At 38.6% G+C, this 21,818-nt stretch overlaps 1 protein-coding gene and 1 long non-coding RNA gene across 4 annotated transcripts in view; one reads left to right on the top strand and one right to left on the bottom strand.

The window, feature by feature from the left end:
* LOC120430883 (E3 ubiquitin-protein ligase Mdm2-like) overlaps nucleotides 1–21,818 on the bottom strand; it is a 55,344-nt gene that overhangs the window by 11,860 nt on the left and 21,666 nt on the right. The window contains exons 1-5 of one of the 3 annotated variants that reach the window (XM_039596014.2): nucleotides 20,094–20,270; nucleotides 19,897–20,031; nucleotides 3,167–3,351; nucleotides 2,911–3,108; nucleotides 64–2,853 (exon numbers count right to left, since the gene is read on the bottom strand). In XM_039596014.2, the coding sequence (XP_039451948.1) occupies nucleotides 2,821–2,853; nucleotides 2,911–3,108; nucleotides 3,167–3,351; nucleotides 19,897–20,031; nucleotides 20,094–20,121 (579 nt within the window). In that variant the 5' untranslated portion in view covers nucleotides 20,122–20,270 and the 3' untranslated portion in view covers nucleotides 64–2,820. Of the gene's footprint in view, nucleotides 1–63; nucleotides 2,854–2,910; nucleotides 3,109–3,166; nucleotides 3,352–19,896; nucleotides 20,032–20,093; nucleotides 20,295–21,818 lie in introns of those variants that run through there. The other 2 variants (XM_039596011.2, XM_052706112.1) reach the window with 2 other exon arrangements.
* On the top strand, nucleotides 3,359–16,528 carry LOC128092386 (uncharacterized). The gene is made up of 2 exons (XR_008211712.1): nucleotides 3,359–5,808; nucleotides 12,968–16,528. It is a non-coding gene; the product is annotated as an uncharacterized LOC128092386 (long non-coding RNA).

Raw genomic sequence — 21,818 nt, 5'->3', positions numbered from 1 at the left:
CTTGCCCCTCTTTTCTGCCAGACTGTAAGATGCTGGATACGGCAGGTCCTTTTTCCACTTGAATTTAAACTTTTCCAGTTGCCAGCACCATAACACGCCATCTTTTACGTCTATTGTTCAACGAAGAAATCCCTAATCGCTGATCTGGTATTGGCTTTCGATTTCGTATTTCAGCTGTGGTTGGTATGTTTCCAAGTTGCCCGTGACGAGTTGAAGCTTCCGCATTTATCCTCAACGGTTCCGTACGCCGAGAGCGTAAGAGCGGGCGCGTAGCGAGAGACACGGGGCTGCAGCTGCTTATGTATGCTCACATAGATTGCGCTTCTCTGGTTCTGTTCGTTTCCAATAATAAGCGGAGTTGTTCGAGCATCGTAGACAGTGTTTTGGTGTTGTTGTTTTTTTTTGTTTGTATTACTATTGCTCATTTTTGTTCTTTTGTGGATTTTTTGTATCTCTTTTGTCATTTTTCACATTTTTTATTTCTTTTGCAAAAACCATTTTTTCTTTTTATTTTTTTTTGTGTTGTTTTAAACCACTTTTTTTGTTTGTCGTTTATTATATGATATTTTTTGCGCCTATTTTTTTAAAATTTTGTATGGCTTTTAGAGCTTTTGTGTGTTGAATTTTTTTATTGCTTTTTTACAAGTTTTTACCATATTTTTCGAGATAAGTATATTATAAAACCAGTATTTTCACGGCGAATGCAATGAAGTTCTTTAAGCTAATACTTTACAACGTTTGGCTAGAAGTATTGTTTGATTTATTTCGATGATCTGTTTGTAAAGTACGCTCTGTCTACCGGGACGAAAAACAACAACGAGGCAAAAAGGGACACAGTGGTTGAAGTTTTTTTTAATCCTCCGAAAATGGTCCATTCAATTCAGTTCAATTAAATTGGTGTTTATTAGAATTTAACAGTTCTGCCCCAGGAAGTTACATTTGCAATTCAGAGATTTAGAGAACCTTTCAACTGAGATCCATTCATAAGCCTTTACAGGGAGGGTACATGTTTCTAAGTTTAGATTTTGCTAGCTGCTTGCTCTTTTAGGGAAAATAAATTTTGAGAAAAAAACCCTAGATCTATGAAACGGTCCATTCAAACTAACAAAACAACATAAATTCTTTAGTACTTTTGATTTCAAGCTATCTGCATCTAGAAAACTAGAGTTCTGTGCAGCATAAATAAAACTTTGGATCGAAACGGGAACAGAGATCCACATCAACTGTTATTTCGTACATGCTGCCTCTTAGATATCCAGTAACAATTGTTTCTCCACAAAGCTTTAACATTATGACACGAATGCCAAATTATGGTAAAGTGTCAATAATAAACTATAATAATAATAATTTCAAATTGCCACTGACAGCAAACGCCAGATTTTATTGTTGCTCCGGGACACACAAAACATATTTATTTTGCAATCGGTTCTGTCTGTTACTCTCACCCCGGATTTCTCCAACAGTTTACGCCTTCAGACATCCTTCCTTGGTAACGATAATCACCTCAGGTTGGTTCAACTTACCCGATCGTTGACAAGGTCATTCGCCCCAAATTCAAACTTGCTACGAAACCAAAAGCTCCGCACGGCAATCCTTTTTTCAGAAGTCCACGGATGCGTCTGCTGTTCCGTTAGAAGACGTTGCTTAAACTTCTTTCCAGCAGCGCTTTTCAACTGCCGTTCAAAGTCTTCATAAAACGAAAAGACCTGCCTCCATCGATCCGCCTTCAGTCGACTCAGCTGCTTTCGCATCAGGTCCGAACAATTCCATGTATTTCGCCTTATCCGCTGGTTCCGCCGGCAAATCATCCGTTAGATTGGCTCCAGCGTAGTCTAGGAACACTTTCGTTTGTAATTTCCGGTGCTGGAACCTAACTCCGATATTTGTTCAAATATGCAACTTTGATTGGTGTTATTCCAGCAGAATTTCGCTCCGTTACAAGTCAAGTCCAAGTGATTCTTGATGATCTTGGTGCTCTTGCAGTTGATCATTAAAAATTTATCAATCTGTAGGAAACTGTAGTTACGTTGCTCCATGCTTTATTGCAGGCTCTGGTCACAGTTGATATTCACTTTATATTGTTCTTTTTTCCTGCTATAATAAGTTAGGCTATATTTTGTGTTTTTTTTTAACAGGCATCTGGTCCAGGACTCATTTTTCTGTTAAACTCTTATTGGAATTCCATAAAAAAAAACTGCTACGGGAATCGCAGGCACCGGGTTCTGACTATTAAATAAATTATAATTGTTCCCATTTTTTTTTGTTATTGTTGTGTAACAATGAGATTTGAGTAGAAATATAAAGATCAGTATTACATTATTTGAATCACGTAGACATTATTTTCGATTTGAAATCCATTTTGCGAAACTCTTGCTATATTTACTGGTTTATTAACGTCTAGTGTAAGTTTTTATATAAAAAAAAACTTTCTAACCTATTTGTATAACTGATCTATTTTCTTCAATATTGACAAAACGAAATGTAATGGGTAAATCATGTTGTAATCACATACAGTGAGAGCACACTATTTTGTTTTTTTTTTATGGTTTCCGATTTGTGATTCTTTAAAAATATTTTTTTTTATTGATGAACATTGTTAAAGCTAGTTTATGCAACTATGTTATTATTGCTACTGAACTATAGCTTGCCTTACTAATTAATAACATATTCATTGGCACATTGGCGATTTTGGTCCAGATTGTTCCTCTTACACTTGCGCTTTAATTGAACTACCTTTTGTTATTTTTCGATTTTTATAAATCTATGAGCGAACAATAAATGCTATAGACCGTTAAACGAACGTTCTATGCATAACCTACTTTATGCTTTAACCAACTTCTGTATTATGGAAACCTAATATTATGAGTAATGTTATTGTTCTGTGATAAAACGTTAATCTATGACACCTACCTGATAGCATTTTTCACAGTAACGATACATGGGATTGTTTTGCTTATTTTTACACTTGACACATTTCCAGTAGTCTGCTGGAGTAAAGTCGTTATCCCATGATTGATCGTCGGACTCCTCAGTGTCCGCCAGTATCGCAAACTCGCTAGCAGATGAATTGTCCGCAACGGCTTGCGCAAATGCAGCCAAGATGTAGTCCTGGAATAACATTTCACAGTGAATAACCAGCAGTTGACTATAAACCAAACCTTCTTACATCAGTTCCGCTGGATGTTCCGTCGGAGGTTTCGTTTTCGGACTGGGTGGCACTCGCCACTTCATACTCCAGCACTTGCATGGTGGTGATGGTGTTTACAGAGCCAGCGTGTGAAATTTGAGACGCACTTGAGTAATGGGACTCACTCTCGCAATCCGATGTATCGCTGGAGTCGTGACAGATATCTATAAGACGAACAGAAGAGGAGAATGAATAAGAATATATGAGCATGAGCATGAGCATGAGAGATCACCCATGGTTGCCCCTCCGTTGCAGAACAGAACCGTAATATCCTTTCAGCACTACTGATTATAGGCTTTAACGATCTAGTGGTGTTTCCCTTATCAACAGCATGTATGAATGCGCCGAAAAGATATAACACCATGATTGCTAAAGCTAGATCAGTTGCGAATAGGTAACAGTCATTGGCCACCAACGGCGCCCGCCATGTCAGTTTGTAGACCTCGATTTTAAGGGACGGGAATGTTAGTTAGCGCAGGTTGCTACTAGGGCAGCTGATTCACTCTGTGCTTACACCCCACGAGCGCCAGGAACCAGAAAACTTGTTAGTAGGATAGGGTTTTTGGTCAGGAGTCATCATAGAAGATGATGATGCGACCCAAAATCATAGAGTTTGTTGAACGGTATTATGTATTATTCTCAAGGCAAGCAATCGGATGCTCCGGATGAGACATATTCCGTTTATCGGTTGTTAAATTTTAAATGAAATGGTTTAGTCTTAGACAGCCGGCTGTGGAAAGATAGAACTAAAATCATTTGTAATTAAAACTGAAGGGTTAAACAGTGTAATTTTTAACTTGAGATGATTCCAAGAGCTTTAAATGATTGATGTTTAGTGAGGTACTGATTAACTTTGCGAATGACGAGTTACGATGCTTATCGAGATGAAATGGTATGATAGGGGTTTGTTGTTGTTGCACGCCGCGACGGACACGAAAAATCTTGCGACCCAACGGAAAGGCATCGCAAATCGGACTCTACACAATCCTGTGTTTTTACTTTGTAAACAAACACAACCCTCCGCTCGCACTGATGGAACATAATTGAATGATTCCCCCCCGTCCAGCGCGTCCCTTCACTCAATATTTTTGCATGCACAATCCTGTTTTTTCACTTTGTAAACAAACACAACCATCCGCTCGCACTGATGGAACATAATTGAATCAGAAGAGGAGAATGAATAAGAATATATGTGCAAATATGCAAATTTTGAACAATTCTAACACTTATAAGTTTGGGGCGGCGAAATCTTTTAGAAATGCTGCTCGCTAACTGGGGTGATCGAAAAATGACGAGGAGAACATCAATGCATTATATTTTCTCATCATAAAATGTAAATAATAGTAACTCAAAAACATTCACCGGTGGACAGATTTCTAATGGTACGTTCGTTTGATTGCTAGTTCCGCACTGAGTGTCGCACTCAGAGCTGTCAAAGTGTTTCTTTGAAGAAACTAGCTCTAGTTCCGCACGAGTATCGCCGCCATCTTGGAACTGAAACTCTAGTGCCGCACTCGATATTTTTTCAGTTTCATGCGAGTTCCATGCACACTGACAAATGACGTTCGATTGAACCAAAACTGACACCGACGAGTGCGGCACTCAGTGCCGCACCGGTTCTTCAAACGAACGTACCATAAGTCATGTTTTGCAGGAGGAACTGGTCCACCGGTGCAAAATGAACTGGTCCATCGGTGGATGGAATACTTCCCAGGTTGAGCAGGAGGAATCTTTTCACCGGTGGAAAGATTTCTTAGTCATGTTTTGCAGGTTTAAAATAAATTGCGCATTTAAAATACTCACTAAATTTCCGTCGAAAATGTTTAAAACTATTTTTAATTTAACACCAAAAAGGTGATATGCCAACATTAAATGCTCGATGGAATTAAATGCTGATCCCAAGTTCAAGTCCGAGATTAAATGTAAATCTTTTTTAAGGACAAAAAATAAACTAAAAAACGTAACTTAATCCACCTTTAGGTGGTTGATGCCTTCCTCTCATTTATAGAGTGATAACAATCCACTAAAGTGTCCACATGGTTTATGGATCCCCCTTAACGTGATCGCAGCACCTAAGAGGTCCTAATAAAAATAAGTGACGAGTAAAAAAAACACTTCCTACAGACTTTTTGTCAAGATTATACAGACACCGTCTTTCAGAAAAATGGCATCCCTTTACAAGGCTTTTTTCGTAGCGATCAGACGGGATCATTTGAGGTTATGTAAATTCAGACCATTTTTTAAACTGCTTGTAATTTTAGATAGGTAAGTCAGATCTTGAAAATTCTTAATCCACAAGAAAGATCTTCTCATATGCTTTCTAAAAATATATAACATGTGAGGCTTTCATGAAAAAACCACCCTTTTTACCATAATTTTAATTTAATATGAAACAGTTTTTTTAACATAACTTTTTAAATACATGATTAAACTGCATGAATTTAAATAGCAACTTAGGGGACGTTAAGACGGATCGATTAAAACCATTCCGGCCAAAGTCGGTTGAGCCTGTGACAAGATATTTCAGTGACATTGATTTGGTACACATGTCTACATACAGCCAAACACACAGACATTTGCTCAGCTGGTGATTCTGAGTCGATATGTACAAATGAAGGTAGGTCTAAAATAAATTGCGCATTTAAAATACTCACTAAATTTCCGTCGAAAATGTTTAAAACTATTTTTAATTAAACACCAAAAAGGTGATATGCCAACATTAAATGCTCGATGGAATTAAATGCTGATCCCAAGTTTAAGTCCGAGATTAAATGTAAATCTTTTTTTAAGGACAAAAAATAAACTAAAAAACGTAACTTAATCCACCTTTTAAGTACGGTATGCTGATCGGAAGGAACGCGGTCAAGAAATGTTGCGTGTTCTTTTCGTGACCCCCCCAAGAAAAGTTGACAGTTCGGTATTAGCGCGATTGACGGTGTGCGCGCTTGAGGTTCTTTCGAGGAAAAAATAAAAAGATTAAAAATATTCAAAACTTTAAATTAAATAGATTAAAAATGTTTATTCTAAAACTTTTAACAACAATTATAAACAAAATAAAGAAATCAATAAATAAAAGCAAATTTAGAAATTCTTAAATTCTAAAACAAGAAAAACTGAAATTAAAAAAATATGTAATTATGAAATAAGGAAATTAAAAAATTAGGAAATTAGGAAACAAGGGAATTAGGAAATTTCGAAATTATGATATTAGCAAATTAGTAAAATAAATAAAATAAGAAAATTATGAAATTATGAAACAAGGAAATTAAGAAATTAGAAAATTAATATGTAAGGAAATTAGGATGTTAGGAAGTTAGGAAATTAGGAAATGAGGAAATTAGGAAACTAGGAAATTAGGAGTTTAGGAAGTTAGGAAGTTAAGAAATTATGAAATTAATATGTTAAGAAATTAGGAAACTAGGAAATTAGGAAATTATGAAATAATGGAAATAGGAAATTCAGAAATTAGAAAATCGTGAAATTAGGAAAATAATATGTTAGGAAATTAGGAAGTTAGGAAATTAGGAAATTAAGAAATTAGGAAGTTAGGAAATTTGGAAATTAGGAAGTTAGGAATAACAATATAAGGAAGTGTGGAAGTTAAGAAGTTAGGAAATTGGGAAATTAGGATATCAGGAAACTATGAAATTAGGAAATTAAGAAGTTAGGGAGTTAGTAAATTAAGAAGTTAGGAAATTAGGAAATCAGGAAATTAGGAAGTTAGGAAATTAGGAAACTAGGAAATTAGGAGTTCAGGAAGTTAGGAAGTAAAGAAATCAGGAATTTTGGAAGTATGGAAATTAGGAAATAAGGAAATTCGGAAACTAGGAAATTAGGAAGCTAAGAAATTTTGAAGTTATAAAATACGGCTGGTACAAATGTTTAATTTTTTTTCTGGAATTATTAAATTCTTAAATTCTTAAATTCCTAAATTCTTAAATTCTTAAATTCTTAAATTCTTAAATTCTTAAATTCTTAAATTCTTAAATTCTTAAATTCTTAAATTCTTAAATTCTTAAATTCTTAAATTCTTAAATTCTTAAATTCTTAAATTCTTAAATTCTTAAATTCTTAAATTCTTAAATTCTTAAATTCTTAAATTCTTAAATTCTTAAATTCTTAAATTCTTAAATTCTTAAATTCTTAAATTCTTAAATTCTTAAATTCTTAAATTCTTAAATTCTTAAATTCTTAAATTCTTAAATTCTTAAATTCTTAAATTCTTAAATTCTTAAATTCTTAAATTCTTAAATTCTTAAATTCTTAAATTCTTAAATTCTTAAATTCTTAAATTCTTAAATTCTTAAATTCTTAAATTCTTAAATTCTTAAATTCTTAAATTCTTAAATTCTTAAATTCTTAAATTCTTAAATTCTTAAATTCTTAAATTCTTAAATTCTTAAATTCTTAAATTCTTAAATTCTTAAATTCTTAAATTCTTAAATTCTTAAATTCTTAAATTCTTAAATTCTTAAATTCTTAAATTCTTAAATTCTTAAATTCTTAAATTCTTAAATTCTTAAATTCTTAAATTCTTAAATTCTTAAATTCTTAAATTCTTAAATTCTTAAATTCTTAAATTCTTAAATTCTTAAATTCTTAAATTCTTAAATTCTTAAATTCTTAAATTCTTAAATTCTTAAATTCTTAAATTCTTAAATTCTTAAATTCTTAAATTCTTAAATTCTTAAATTCTTAAATTCTTAAATTCTTAAATTCTTAAATTCTTAAATTCTTAAATTCTTAAATTCTTAAATTCTTAAATTCTTATATTCTTGAATTCTTAAATTCTTAAATTCCTAAATTCCTAATTTCCTAAATTCCTAAATTCCTAAATTCCTAAATTCCTAAATTCCTAAATTCCTAAATTCCTAAATTCCTAAATTCCTAAATTCCTAAATTCCTAAATTCCTAAATTCCTAAATTCCTAAATTCCTAAATTCCTAAATTCCTAAATTCCTAAATTCCTAAATTCCTAAATTCCTAAATTCCTAAATTCCTAAATTCTTAAATTCCTAAGTTCCTAAATTCCTAAATTCCTAAATTCCTAAGTTCCTAAATTCTTAAATTTTAAATTTTTTAATTCTTAAATTTTAAATTTTTTTATTCCTAAATTTTTACATTTTTTGAATTTCTTAATTTTTTTTAATTTCTTTACTCTTAAATTTTCATTCTACATTTTTTAATTTTGGAAGAAATAGAGTTATTGATTGTTATAATTTCGAGGTTTTCGTAAATTTGTATTTACGAATTTTTATGTATCCGATTTTTAAAACTTTTGGAATTTCGACTTGTACATTCGTTTCGAATTTTAACATTTTTGATCTATGGAATTCATAAAAACGTTAAAAATTAAAATTATTATTCAATTCTGCATATTTTTAATTTTGATTTTCCAAATTTCAGATTTTTGTTGAAATTTTCTTTATTATTATTATAAATTTAAAATGTTATTTTACATTTCTGAAATGTTTGTTTTTTTCACATTTTTGAATTTGTTGTTTGGTTGGATTTCAAAATTTCAGATTATTATTGTATTTTCAGTAAGAACATATATATTTGTATGATTATTGTCAAGTTTAATTTCACTCTGATTTACTTCATTTTGGTCCCGCGAGTGTGGATAAATCGGACAGTGCAGGGGACTCATAATCCAGAGGTAGCTGGTTGGTACTAGCAATAAATTGTTGGTGACACGATGGCCGACATATATAAAGACAACTTCTTTTTTTACTCCATTTCGACCGAAACTAAATCTTTCCTTTTAGTTTCAATATTCTGCTTTTTGAGATTCGGCGGGAATTTTAAATATTATTATCTCCAATACAAAATTATTTAAACGTTTGTAATTATCAGTCGCATTCAAAAAGATAAATTACAATTCTTTGATTTTTTCATCAAAACATATTATAAACAAGCACCGCGCGAAGAAACGTCAAACGCAATCTTTCCGTTTCTGTTACTTTTCAGCTGCGTACCACTTAAGAAAAATCTTTTCGTGACCCTTTCCTTGACCGTTTCTTGGGCGTTTTTTTGTATGGAGTTTTGCGTTCCTTCCCATCTGCGTATCAGCCTTTAGGTGGTTGGTGCCTTCCTCTCATTTATAGAGTGATAACAATCCACTAAAGCATGGGTGCCCAAAGTATGGCCCGCGGGCCAAACGTGGCCCGCGATGTGATATTTTGTGGCCCGCGGACCCATTTTTAATGATCATGTAAAATGGCCCGTTGACCACTTGTAAAGTGATTTTATACTTTTTCAAAATTATGGTTTATTTTAAGTTTTTATATGCTAATCTTTTTTATTTTTTTGTTAATAAAAAGAAACTTATGGTTTATCAATATTTTGATCCCCACTTTAGGATACAAATAATTTGTTCAAAATATTTTATAATTAAAACAATTTCACACGTTTCAATATGAGTGAAACTAGTAAATATCGTCAAAACTTTCATCAAACATTTTTAGAAATATCAAAAAAACGTTCAAGTTTGACTTAGGTAGAATTCTGTAATAGTTGCAAAAATAAAAGTTTTCTTTATTAATTTGCAAGTCACCCTCAAACTTACATTGCACTTCCTTAGGGATTCGAGCTCATTACAGTTAGATAACGAATCTGATTGACTATCAACTGATTCAGGCAGACAAAATGTGGAAATCGGAGGATCAAGTTTGCAGCAAATATTTTACAAAGCTTTCGTCGATCAACCCACCCTCCACCATTATTAAAAAATTGACTCAAAAAACCAGGAGCATAAATATATTTTCAAAAAACTTAAAAAAATGAAATTTAAGTGCATTTAGCTGAAATTAATTAAATATGCATTCCTTTGCATTTAAAATCATTTGAGCATGTTTGGGTTTATTAAAAATAATTTGAATTTTAGTGAATTTTCGATTAAATAAATAAATGTTGATTCGCTTTTTTTGAAAAAAATGATTGCAGGTTAACTATACGGAAGCTTAAAACATTTTCTAAAAGTTGTTTTTCATTGAAATGTTCAAATTCTGGATCTCAACGATTGTTCATTAGTCACACTTAACTTATAGAAGAATTGTTCAACATAAAAATTGTAAAATTGTAAAAACAAAACTTTATTTTTTTTTTTTGAAAACACAAGTACATTCAGCTAAGAACTTTTTTTTCAAATAGAAACAACAATACCGATAGTAACTCGTTATTTTGTGGTTTCTATTATTTTGAAAAGACATTTTTTTTAAATATTGCGCAATTCCCACTAACTTGGACTTCGCACTAAATTATTGCTATCGATCGCACTCTGCGACTTGTCAAACTGCCTTGGGAAAATTTAAATTTCCTAAAAAATGATCAAAGTGCTTTCAGCTGTCAATCGCAATTTTAAAGTGCGAATGTCGAGGGGCGTGACAAAGGCCTTAATATATTTATTTTCGGTATTTAATACATTAAGGAATTAAATTCTTCATGTCATTTGAGATTTGACAGCGCCACACCTGCTTTGAAAACATTGGTTTGCTTCGTGTCTCCTTCGCGCGCTCGTCTGTCAAGTTTGTATTGGTTTCGCGCTTGTCAAAAAAATGGACTTGTTAATTATTGTACTATTGAATATTTCAATAAACCGCTAGACATTCTTGATCGCGTTGAATAAAAAAGAAAGATGCGGAGCAGGAAGGTGTAAACGTGCCAAGGCGGAGAAGAGTTGGAGCCGGCAGAATTTGATTACATTGGCCAGTAGCAAATCAAAAAGCTGCGAAAGTGTGGTTTCATCGATGCGCCTTGCAGGGTTGCAGGATGCAATTCAAGTTTAAAAATAACAATCAGACGTCGAACACTACCAATATTTCGTTGCAGCTGGTGGTGGCTTGTGACAGCGATGCCTTCAACAAGCCGGCACCGGGGGAAATGAAATCCTGTGCATTTACGCTCGGTTGCTGGAGTCATTCATCCGGCAAATGATTCAGGTAGCTGGCCACTTTAACGCTCGCAGGTTCAGGACCGTGGGCCAAGGAAGAGCAAACATTACCAGGGTTAGTTTCTTGGAGTGGCATCTAGTTAGGTGATGACTTTTTGGTAAATTTGATTGAAAATAGACGAATAAAATAACAAATAACTCAACTCCTTTGTTTCATTTATTTCAACAAAAATCGTATAGAACCGTGTTGAGTTGGTCATTTCTTGAAATGTCTGGAACGCAGCGTCGAGTTCCAACTGAGCATGGGGAGGGGGAGGCAAATTGGAGGGCAGCCTATCACGTCAAGGAAAAGGTCAAAAAGGGGGGGGGGGGAAGGGCCCGTGCTCCCCCCCCTCTTAAGTCAACATCCTGGGTCTGGAACAAAAATGCCACATTGCCGATCGCTAAGGACTTTGGTGCATAAGCTGGATGTGAACAAATACACAACATTCTGTTCCCGGAAAGAGTCCTCATTACTTTCAACCGGCGATTGCTTTTCCGCCGGGTGATGGAGGTTGTCACGGGTCTAATGGAGGTCGAAAACTCGATAGTGATGAGGTTGGCAACGGTCGGCAACATCAGGGGAAACCACTTCTGGTGGGCCGCGTAGGACCTTTTTCTCCGAAATATGTGGCCCATGGGAAGAATTGGAGTCGAGGATCCGTTTCAGCAAACGCAGCATCCAGGTGCGTCTCAATGTGCCACATGATGGCCTTCTCCAATGAATCTTCCGCCTGGGCCAGCTTCGATATCGTCCAGCACGTCCTGTTTACCACCTTGGATGGCGCTGCGTACTTTTCCGGTTCGCCTGTGCTGCGATTGCACTTTGCTGCTCGACCTGCTCTTCGAGAACGCAAATTTTGCACCAAAAACAACAACAAACACGCGCGGTGTCAAACTGTCAAATCAATGTAGTGTAAGGAGAGGTGGCGATGTTTTGACCGTAAACAATCGTTAATGTATTTAATTTCTGCCGGTAATTAATTAAATAATTTAATTTCTTACTTTTGTCGCGCCCCTCGGCGAATGTCCAGTTTGGTGGAAACTGCGACTGGCAGTGTAAACAAACAACTACTGGTTGCCTAGTTTTTCGAATTCTTGTTGTCAAAAGTGCGACAAAAAACTGCGGGCAAAATCCAAGTTACAGTGCAAGGGTCAATAACAGAAATGTAATCTTTTACATTAAAATAACGTTTTTTTTAACAACCTTTTTTTTGTAAATTTGGCCCGCAAGCTCATTTGAGCTTCAAATTTGGCCCGGCCTTCAAAAACTTTGAGCACCCCTGCACTAAAGTGTCCACATGGTTTATGGATCCCCCCTAACGTGATCGCAGCACCTAAGAGGTCCTAATAAAAATAAGTGACGAGTAAAAAAAACACTTCCTACAGACTTTTTGTCAAGATTATACAGACACCGTCTTTCAGAAAAATGGCATCCCTCTACAAGGCTTTTTTCGTAGCGATCAGACGGGATCATTTGAGGTTATGTAAATTCAGACCATTTTTTAAACTGCTTGTAATTTTAGATAGGTAAGTCAGATCTTGAAAATTCTTAATCCACAAGAAAGATCTTCTCATATGCTTTCTAAAAATATATAACATGTGAGGCTTTCATGAAAAAACCACCCTTTTTACCATAATTTTAATTTAATATGAAACAGTTTTTTTAACATAACTTTTTAAATACATGATTAAACTGCATGAATTTAAATAGCAACTTAGGGGACGTTAAGACGGATCGATTAAAACCATTCCGGCCAAAATCGGTTGAGCCTGTGACAAGATACAGCCAAACACACATACATTTGCTCAGCTGGTGATTCTGAGTCGATATGTACAAATGAAGGTAGGTCTATGAGGTCTAACTAAAAAGTTCGTTTTTCGAGTGATTTTATAGCCTTTCCTCAGTAAAGTGAGGAAGGCAATAATATTTTTTGTAAATTATGACCGATGCGCACACGAACTTTTCAAACGCTACGCGCCAAAAACTTGGTTCGATCTTTGTTCGATTTTGACTTCACTCGCCTTGTATGTGGATGACAGTCGTGACGTAGCCGTGGCTACGCGTCGAGGAGGAGCTCAAGAAACGGTTCCGGATCACATCCCTGGGGCCGGTGCATCTCTTTCTCAGAATCGCTGTGAACCAGGACGCCGACGCACAGTGGATCTTCTCCGTGTGACAAAATTAAAAAAATGTCAGGTATTCTACCAAATATGTCATATTAGGGTAATTTTGGGCAGCTGAATTCAAAAAATACATTTTTTTCATGAAATAAAATCTAAGTACATTAGGGTGGTTCATAAATTATTATTATTATATTTTTTTTAATTGCTGAAATTGTTTTTTTTTTTATATCAGTAGTAGCTTCAAATTTTAATTTTGTGTGTGTGTAAATCTAAACAAATAAAATGTTAGGATTGGGGCACAATCTGGATGTGTCTTTTGAAGATTTGCTGACTCTTGGTGAGAGTGTTCCATTCCATCATTATTTGCTGATTTTATTCTCTTATATTATTATATGTATTATAAATTAAATAACCCTCCTACCCATTCCTCTCATTCCCGTTCCACAATCTCAAATTGCCCAATTCCACTTCACCCTAGAAATATAATATCTGCCCTAGTTTATATCACCCTGCTGTCATTGAAGGGGACGCTTTGTTATGATTCGTTTTTCTTCGCCGAATGTATACACGCTTACCAGGGGAACTCAAATTTGAGTGGATCCAAGCAAAACGGCGCAAACCGTAGTCATACAAATTTGACATCGAGTACCCGAACTTAATTTTAACATGGTGGAGCCGATGTCAAATTTGACATGCGATGGGTACCGGAAAAATCCTCCGGGAAAGCAGAAAAACGGTTCCGGGGGACGGATATCGGTTCGGAATGGTAGTAGAAAGGAAATTGTCGATCTGGGCTAGTTTTTTGGTGACTTTATTTATATGTTATTTTATTAAATTCGATTTTCATTAATCATTATTATTTTCAGCATTTAATGCAACGGTTCCAGCGACTACGGGTGGACGAGGACTACCGAGTGACACTTGCTAGAGACCGGATGACGATGCTCTTGTCGAGCGGATCGCCGGGGATAATCTGCCAGTGGTGAAAGACATCGAACGAATCGCTGGACGGGATGAATGCTTTGATGGTGTAGAGGGGGGAACCGGAGACGAGTGCGTCCTGGGTGACGGGGGCACGTCGCCGGGCGAGTACGGCTTGCACTTCGACGAAGAGGCACGGTTCCATGAGGCGGGGTGTTGCCATGACAAAGGCTGAGTAGGCGATTCGGCGGGTGATTGGGATGAATTGACCACCTCCGCGATGGTGCGGTTCCTGGGCGATGACGGCGTCGAGAATCCGGAACTTAACGTGTCGTATGTGTTCCCCGCACAGTGGTTTTTAGCGTGTGTCCCACTAGATCCATTGCATGATGGAGTCTTTGATGGCGCCGAGTTTTGTCCACTCTGCGCTTGGGCTAGAGTTGCTTCGAAAGAGGATGAGTAGAAGATCATTCCACGGTGGGGAAGGCGTACTTTGTTTGTCTCCACCAGGGTTCTTATAAAGGCAAACTCAGATCGTTGCGGAACTTGGGGGAGCGTGCAATTTCCAGAAGCTCCTCTTCGGCGTAGACATCCGAGATCGAGCCGGATCTACGACGGCGTTCCTCCGAAGGGGCAGTGGACATTTTCGAGTCAGTTACATGAAGCACCTTGGGAGCCGGCGGCGTGGATAGCGGTTCGAACGCGTTTGTGGAACTGGCCGTGTCGAGGAAAGGCCAACGGGGTAAGGTAGACAGCATCTGGGGAACGGAAGTTCAAGTGCAAATGAGTGTGCAACCTTTGACCACGAACGAATAGCGCCAGACGATGAACCGCAGGATGCGAACAAGTCCGTTCCAAAACTGGTTCCCAGGGTAGGTTCAACAGAAAAGTCGTAACTCTGGTCTCGCGCGCTTTTGGCAATTCTTCCTGCGATCGTTCAACTCATCTGCAAATATTTGTATGAATTAGCACAAACTTTTCGCGTAAAGGTTAAATGATCCGAACCTTAACCTGCACCAAAACCTCCGTGGAAATCGTGTCCGGTTCAATCTCAACCTTGACCACTTCAAACTGGGTGCAGATGTGATATTTTAGCCGCTTTCGCAAATCCTTCAACATCGAGCAGGACAATTTTCCCGATAAACCTGAGCGGACCTTTGTCCAACCCACCGTGGAGTTGGCTCTGGCGATTCCGTGATCGGTTCGGCTTGCTCGCCCACCGGAGCAGATGGTTCCGACGATGGTTCCGCAATATCCTTGCTCGCCACTTTCACCCTACGGTCTTTAAGCTAATCGAGGGGTTGCTGGACAAGGATGTTCTCCGGGCAGTCCATTCTGTCGACAACAATCTGATTGTTGAGTTCTTGCTGTTCGCGATCGATGATGCTGTTAATTCTGGCCGAATCGGCAACGAGCTGGTGGGGATGCTTTTGCAGACCTTGGGATCGTACAGCTTAGATGTCGGTGGACCATCGGAGGTATCTTCCGAAGCCAGCGCAAGTGTAATCGAGGACCTCCCACGGGGCATCAGCTGGAAAGTAACGTACTACTCCTGAACCGTACTCTAGCATGATGGAGATGTGGTAATAACTGCAACTGTTTGTTAAATTATAATTTCATCATTATCACTTGCAGCATTTGAGCCGAGAATCTTGTTTGGACGACGGAATTGATTACGGGTACAAGAGGACTATCGAGTGACACTTGCCGATATCAATGATGAGTTCGCCGACGAGGTCGCGCGGGGTGTCGGTTCAGGCGATTAACTGCATGTTGTCTCGATTATGCGCATGTCCTATGGCGTCAAAGACCTTCGGGTATTGGCCGTAGTCGAACCAGAGTGTGAGGAGGCGAAGGAAGTTTCTTTGGGAGAGGTTGAACGAGCGGTAGAACCTTCCACGGCAAAACGGATAAAATCTTTGATGGTGTAGAGAGGGGAACCGGGAACGGGTGCGTCGCCGGACGAGGACGGTGTACACGAAGGAAACGCAATCGGCGGGGTCTTGCACTTCGATGAAATGGTACGGTTCCAGTAGGCGACTCGGCGTGAGGTTGGGCTGATTTGGCCACCTCCGCGGTGGAACGGTTCCTGGGCGATGGATTGGTCCAGGATTTGGAACTCGACGTTTAGAATGGGATTCTTCGTAGAGTGGTCTTCGCGCGTGCTCCACTGGAAACTTTACACGATGGAGTCTTTGACGGTACCGAGCAGGACTTTGTTTGGGCTGGTGTTGTCCGGACCGAAGGCCCAGGTAGATTGTGCCGCAATCAGATCCCAGTCGTAGCTGACCGGTACCGCAATCATCGTAATCTTGTTCTTTTTGTTGGGCGTCTCGAAACACTTGAACAATCTCGTCTCGCAACACTCTCGCAAAAAGCCACCACCGGATCGGCCAATGGATGTCGATTTCGGAGTACATCTTGCGCAGGTGCATCACGCAGTCCAGGTAGAGTAGAGTTTACCGGCGCCGAGAATCACGTGCTCACCGGATTCTTCCATCAGGGGCGAGAATAATGGGTAAGATTTGTTGACCTTGCGCAGGCCGTTCATTATTTTCGGGAGTTCGGCGGCCGGAAGACAAATACGTCCTCGTTTATGTTGACATCGGTGATGGTCGAGGTTTCGACGATGCACAGGTGGACGCGGTTCAACTCGACCTTGTAATGCACCTTGTAGATCCACAACAGCTCGACCTACAGCGGACTGGAATCTGCCTCGTCCACGAGCGAGTAGTTTTCACCCAGCACTCGAACCTCCTGCCCGGCGTGCAACGTCCCGCTCTCCACCGCGTCTTTAAACAGCACCACCCCACCGCGATCGTCACCTCGGCGTCGCCTTAATACTAACGCCCCGCTCCTACTCCGTAAACAGCGTGTCCGTGTACCGCAGGTTCCGCTCGTCCATGTCCTGAAACTGCGTGTGCGTCTGCCGAACAAAAAAGTCCAAAAACGTCGTCTCACCGTGATGCAAGCACCCATCCATTGCGATGCGATGAACGTCCTGCAGGTTCCTGTTCTCCCTTCGTCCCACCCGGATAGCCTCCCGCGGTGTTGTTTTCCTGCTTTAGGCGGACCAAGGATTGCTCAACGTCTTGATAACTGTCTGCCTGAGGTTTTCTTTACGTTTTCGGTGCAACTTTTCCGGAGCGGAGCATCGAGCAGCTGCTCAGGAGTGCAATTTTGTCACCCACGGAACAATGGCAGAAACTTGTCGCAGCAAAGATTGTCCATCATCAGCACCATAAACTGTAATCATAAATACAGTTACTTACAAATTCTCTAAGATGTTTTCAAGCTAACTTACCGAAACATCTTCTCCGTCAAACTTCACGTGCTGTCACCAACGGACCAATCGTCATGATATCCGTCCTACAGGTTCACTTGACCAGTACGGTCCATAACAACCCGTCTGCTCTAGCTCGTCCCAACGTATCAACATACCGGCCTTCTGCCGGACCAACGACTTGTTCTCAAAAGCACGCGGCCCGGAAGTCGACTTCCGGTTACGGTACCCCTCCGGTTCCTATTTCCATTCCGTCTTCACCACCACGTAGTCCGTCGGTCGTTCAAACACCACCGTCTTGCCGGGTTCTCCCCACCAAGGTCATCATGTTGACCAACGACGTGGTCCGAAAGCGGTGCCTTAAACAGTCACTTTCAATCGCTTCCGGCAGTCGTTCAAACGCCACCGTCCTACCGGGTCCTCCGCACACGGGAAGTCATGTTTGAAAGCCCGTCCAACTTTCACCAGCGGCCACTCCGAGGGAAGGCAGTGCTGGAAAGGGAGATGGTTCCAGCGGGAAGTTTATTTCCGAGTGGACCATCGTCGAGGATCAAGATCTGAAAATGCAAAGATTGTAAATTTAAGAGAAAATCGGGAAACATTTGTTGACCCTCTTGAAGGGCAACCTAGCAACGCCCCGTGGAAATTCCTTCTGCTGGTTCCTTCTGGTTCCTATTCGATGTTAATCCACACGGCGCGCCATAAATAATGCTGTAAAACTAAAAAAAATAGAAGATATTCTGAATAAAATATTTCTTTTAGCAAACTTACCAAAACACCTACTTTCAAAACGCGCTAAGTCCAGAAATGTCACTTTTTTATTTCGGCAAAGTCGCCAATCAAAATGAAGTTCGGTTCAGTGATCTCAAATTTGCCAAACAAAATCAAAACAAACTCATCTCAAAATTGACATCGCTGAACCGAACTTCATTTTGATTGAACGAACTTAAAATTTGAGTTCCCCCAGTAAGCGTGTACATGGCGCTTTTTTCATGATGCTTTTTTTCGTCACGAGGTTCATGTAGTCTTTTATTTGACAGGTTGACAGAGCTATATAAACAGGGACTGCTGATGGCAGAGATTTTGTTTATGTTACTTTATTTAACCCTCTACTGCCCAAATTTTTTTTTCGAAAATATTTATTTTTCCCGTGTTCAGGAGGTCATTTTGAGCAACTTTTGTTCTACGAAAAACTTTACTTGTCTTATTTTATTTTTTTCTTGTTTTGTTTTTAGTATTTTAATTTGCATTTATCTTGTTTAGTTTATGTTGGTTTTTGGTAGTATTTGGCCTATTCTACCACCTAATATAATTACATTTTGCCTACCTAATTTTTAAACATTTTTACAGTCTTTTTTCTGCTATAGAATGGCACCATCATCATTTAAATTGCAAAAAAAAAAAAAAATGCGTAGAGGCATAGTCTGGGACACTACAAAAATTACTGCATACTTCTTTTTACTCAAAATATAGGAAATGTTAGTAAAAAACACAGCCAAAGTTGACCCCTAAAAAAATGACATTTTTTAAAACATTGGCAAAGTCACATAAAACAAGTTAAACTTCCAACCCTCAAAATTTCTAAAATTTGAAGAGTTCTTCTATCCAATGCTTTTTAAAGATCAAAAATTGGTTGGAAAAATGATTTTTGGCGATTTTTTAGATCGAAGCCCTTCTAAAGGCGGGGTTAGGTTGTAGAGGGTTAACCCATCATGATTAAACAGACTTTACTGAAGTAACTTTTGCTGATTTTTGGTGGAGAAGAGGTAGCTTATTAGGAGTACTTTCAGAATATGCAATAACCCACAAAGTGTAAAAATGTACATGATGCCTTTTGAAATGTTACCGTCGATTTCCACTACCGGAGAACCTCCTTGTCTCGTCTCGATGACAGCTTACTGGCCATCGACTAAGCCCTGAGACTGCGTCAAAGTGGGTTCTCGTAGCATGAAATGGTGTCCATGTGTAAAAATGGAAGCTTCAGCAATATACTGAAAACTTCGATTTTAATTCCACATCGGATCAAAATCAAATCATACTCCTTGCCAAACAAGCATCAACCTATGATACTCATTATGACAAAGCCCAGGGATTTAAGCTTTTTAATCATATTAAAGCATAATTAAATAGAGTTATCTAAGCCCGATCTCACGCACGCTAGCACGCTATTTGTTTTGCTGGTCGGTACAAAATTTAACCTCAATCTTTTTTGTGTACGTACACGCAATACATGCGCACGTAGATAACTCTATTACTATTTTTAAATTTAATCATTTTAACAAAATCTGTATGTACAGATTTTTGGAGTATAAACAACCTCAATTTTGACATATTGAGTCAGTTTTGAATGATGGTATGGATGAACTAAGCAAGGGATGAAAGTGAAATGGGGATTTTATGATGGGAACTCATAAATAAATAAAATAATAAAAAAAAATAAACAAATACCTGTTTCTTGCTCATTTAAACTGTTGTAGAAATCCTCATCCGACTCCAATACTCGAATTGGACTTTCTTTTGCCAGGGTTATGTAAATCTCAGAGATTTTTCGCCCGCTATTGCAATGCTTTTTCACACTCCAACCTATGTTTGATTAAATGTTTTTCATTAGAAATGATATTTTTCAACCATCTTAGTAACCGTACCCATTTTTTCTACATCACAGGAGCTCATGATTCACGATAGAAAAACTTAAATGATACTTTTGTGTTGTTTTTTTAAAATTATGGTAGGTTTTCTTCAAAATCTTATGACTGAGACGCCTACGTGTCAAACACGTTTGAACAAGTTTGACACAGACAAACGATGGGTGATGCGAAGCGAAGTTATTTTTTTTATTAATTTAATCGTCAATCGTGATGTCTGTCTCGCTCTAACAACAAGGCAGCTTGTTTGAGAATGCAGAAGCCTCTCTCGCTCTCACCGGTCGTACACGCTTACCAAATAAAACCAAAAAAATGGTAATTATCATGATTTTTCGAGTTCAACTCGGATAACACTTTTTTTTGGTAAAGTGGGTCGACCCCGAGGGGCAGGACACAGCTAATCAATCAGATTTACACTAATTAATTAGCGCTGATTTTCGTCAACTAGCTAATTGATTAGCGCTGATTTGATATTCCATTCCCATCTTATATTTAGTTATCTTGTCGTTGAGAAAAGTCACTTTGACAGCTTGAAAATCTTTAATCCGAACCGCAGGAAAAACACTACATTCTCGTTTGTGTGGTTCTACTGCTGCGATTCTGTTCCGGTAACAACCGACTTTTTGCCATCGCCTCGGATGCTGGCCGACCGTAAAAGAACCGGCGTTGTCTCCATCACTGCCTCAACCTATTTGCTGATTGACTACTGATTATCATGGACCAACCGCTCGCGGATGGTGTTCCCGACCTTATCCATCAGGGTAACCGCATAACCGAACTCAACTAAGGGCAGAAACCTGGGAAAAGCCTGGGAGAAATCCACGTGCTACCTCAAGATCTCCGGCCACCGCCACACATTCATTCTCCCCACCACCCTCCACAAAACAGCTGAATATCCGCATGTTGTACGAGTTGGCCCTGTCCTGCTCCCTACTCCTGCCCCCCACGACATCAAATCCTTCCTGACCCTCTGCAACTGTATTGCGTATTCGCGAAACTGAGCAGACTCTGTTTCACCCCGCTGAAGAGACTCAGCCATGGACTCAACAGATCCAAATCTTCATTCATTATTTCATCCTGAACTACGTCTACAGGAAGTACAGATCCATCGCGGCCACCAGAAGGCGGGTTTTGTCCACAACAAATATATTTCACTCCGTCATCCATCACCTCCTTGAAGAACCGTGGCAGGAACCTGTCAAAAGAGTGCGCTCTCCGACAAGAATCAAACACCGATCCATACACAAGTCGGCAAAACTGATTCCTCAAACTCCAACTCTCGTTCGCCGATCCTGCAAAACTCGTGGCCAACACCCGGATTGTTATCAGCTCGGTTCGCTCAGTCAGACACTATTGTGGGCCAAAACATGCCAGTCCAGTCGTTTCTCCGGATCTAAACGGCACGGTCTGCACGTAGATCGGGTTACGGACTGGAGAAGGTTCTGCGGTGGTGATGGCCGTCGTGGAAGTGTACGTGGGATTACATAACACAGTGGCATGACCGTGGACTCCACGTCCGAATTACGCTTTTCAGTTGAAATCATTTTTCTGGTTTTTTTTTCAAATTTTAAATAATTTATTTCCTATTTAGTGAAACATTAAACAATATTCCATGACCCGGCCTCTTATTTGGGCATACAGCTCGTCGGCCTACTTGCCGGTCTTGACCCGCAGCAGCACCGACGTCGGTGGTGGCTTCGTCTCCGGCGTCGGAACGCACACCAT

Source organism: Culex pipiens, chromosome 1 (assembly GCF_016801865.2).
Source record: "Culex pipiens pallens isolate TS chromosome 1, TS_CPP_V2, whole genome shotgun sequence".
In the NCBI taxonomy this organism is placed as follows: Eukaryota; Metazoa; Arthropoda; class Insecta; order Diptera; family Culicidae; genus Culex; species Culex pipiens.
This window is presented reverse-complemented; position numbering and strand designations above follow the sequence as displayed.